Source organism: Acanthamoeba castellanii, assembly GCF_000313135.1.
Source record: "Acanthamoeba castellanii str. Neff unplaced genomic scaffold scf7180000084698, whole genome shotgun sequence".
In the NCBI taxonomy this organism is placed as follows: Eukaryota; Discosea; order Longamoebia; family Acanthamoebidae; genus Acanthamoeba; species Acanthamoeba castellanii.
This window is the reverse complement of record NW_004457373.1, coordinates 59758-60884: the sequence shown is the minus strand read 5'-3', so window position 1 is coordinate 60884 and position 1127 is coordinate 59758. Positions and strand designations below refer to the sequence as shown.

Sequence of the window (1127 nt, the reverse complement as noted above, 5' to 3'; positions counted from 1 at the left end):
TCAGGGCCACGACGGGTGCATGCATGCATCGGCCTGTACCGGTCCTGGGGTTGGCGATCTGGTTCTTCTTGAAGTATTTCCGGTAGTAATAGATGCGGATGATGACCGGCGCCGTGGTGAGAAGCACGCCATTCCCCAGGAAGATGAGCGCCCCGATGATCACCTGGCCCAGCCGACTGAACTGCGAGAAATTGGTCGGGAAGAGCCTGCGTGCGCACATTCGACCCGGCACGACACACAACACGCACATGACCCACACCATACACACGACACGCACGACACGCACGACAAGTGAGTACAACGCTCGGTTCAGTTCAGCTTTGGGGGGGAAGGTGCGGAGAAGTACCCAGTCTGCGTACAAGCGGACACGGCATGGAACAGGGAGTCGAGGAAGGTCATCTCGCTGGACAGCCCAAGCTGCGACACATACACAAGAATCCCTCCTGCACCGACAATCAACATTTGGCGACGTTGCGTGCGTGTGCGTGTGCGTGTGCGTGTGCGTGTGCGTTGGTGTGTGCCACGTACCGAAGATGGAGAGGAACCAGATCCACAGGAAGTGGATACGGAAGTAGTTGAAGGGCGGCCACAGGAAGTTGAGGACCGTCTCGTAGCCCCACACGTAGAAGGGCACCACCTCTTGTTCGCCCTCGCCCTTGGCCGACCTGACGGGCGCCACCACCGAGAGGGACTTGGGGGTTGAGGTTTGATCCACTCTTACACCGCGCGCTGCACACGTAGCCACGAAAGATTGGACGTGCGCGGGCGTACTTGAACAAAGGGTTCTGGCTCGTGTGCCACTTGGGTCCGGTCTTGCCCTTGCTCTTCTTCCCTTTGCCGGTGATGATGCTGCTGATGCTGCTAGCAGTAGACTTACGCTTGCGCAACCCCGGCTCGCCTGGCGCCAGGCTATCCGTGCTCTCTACGCTCTCTGTGCCAACCACAACAAACACAACAGCCGGTCATGATTGATGGCGAATTAATCGTGTAGAGAGATTAATGTGATGTGCCGGCACTGCAAGGTACCTTGGCGTTGGAGCTCGAACGAAGAGGTGTCGGCCGCAACGCTGGCTGTACATGGTGGCCAAGATGCGACTTAGACAACGCACGTGCCGCAGCAACCTGGG

At 58.5% G+C, this 1127-nt stretch overlaps 1 protein-coding gene across 1 annotated transcript in view; it reads right to left on the bottom strand.

The window, feature by feature from the left end:
• Positions 1 to 1127, bottom strand: part of ACA1_129970 (cation transport domain containing protein) — a gene marked incomplete at both ends in the record, with an annotated part of 4055 nt that overhangs the window by 2290 nt on the left and 638 nt on the right. Inside the window, 5 exons of the mRNA XM_004336807.1 lie at positions 107 to 206; positions 347 to 443; positions 529 to 665; positions 772 to 931; positions 1027 to 1071. Coding sequence (XP_004336855.1) covers positions 107 to 206; positions 347 to 443; positions 529 to 665; positions 772 to 931; positions 1027 to 1071 — 539 coding nt within the window. The remainder of the gene's footprint in view (positions 1 to 106; positions 207 to 346; positions 444 to 528; positions 666 to 771; positions 932 to 1026; positions 1072 to 1127) is intronic.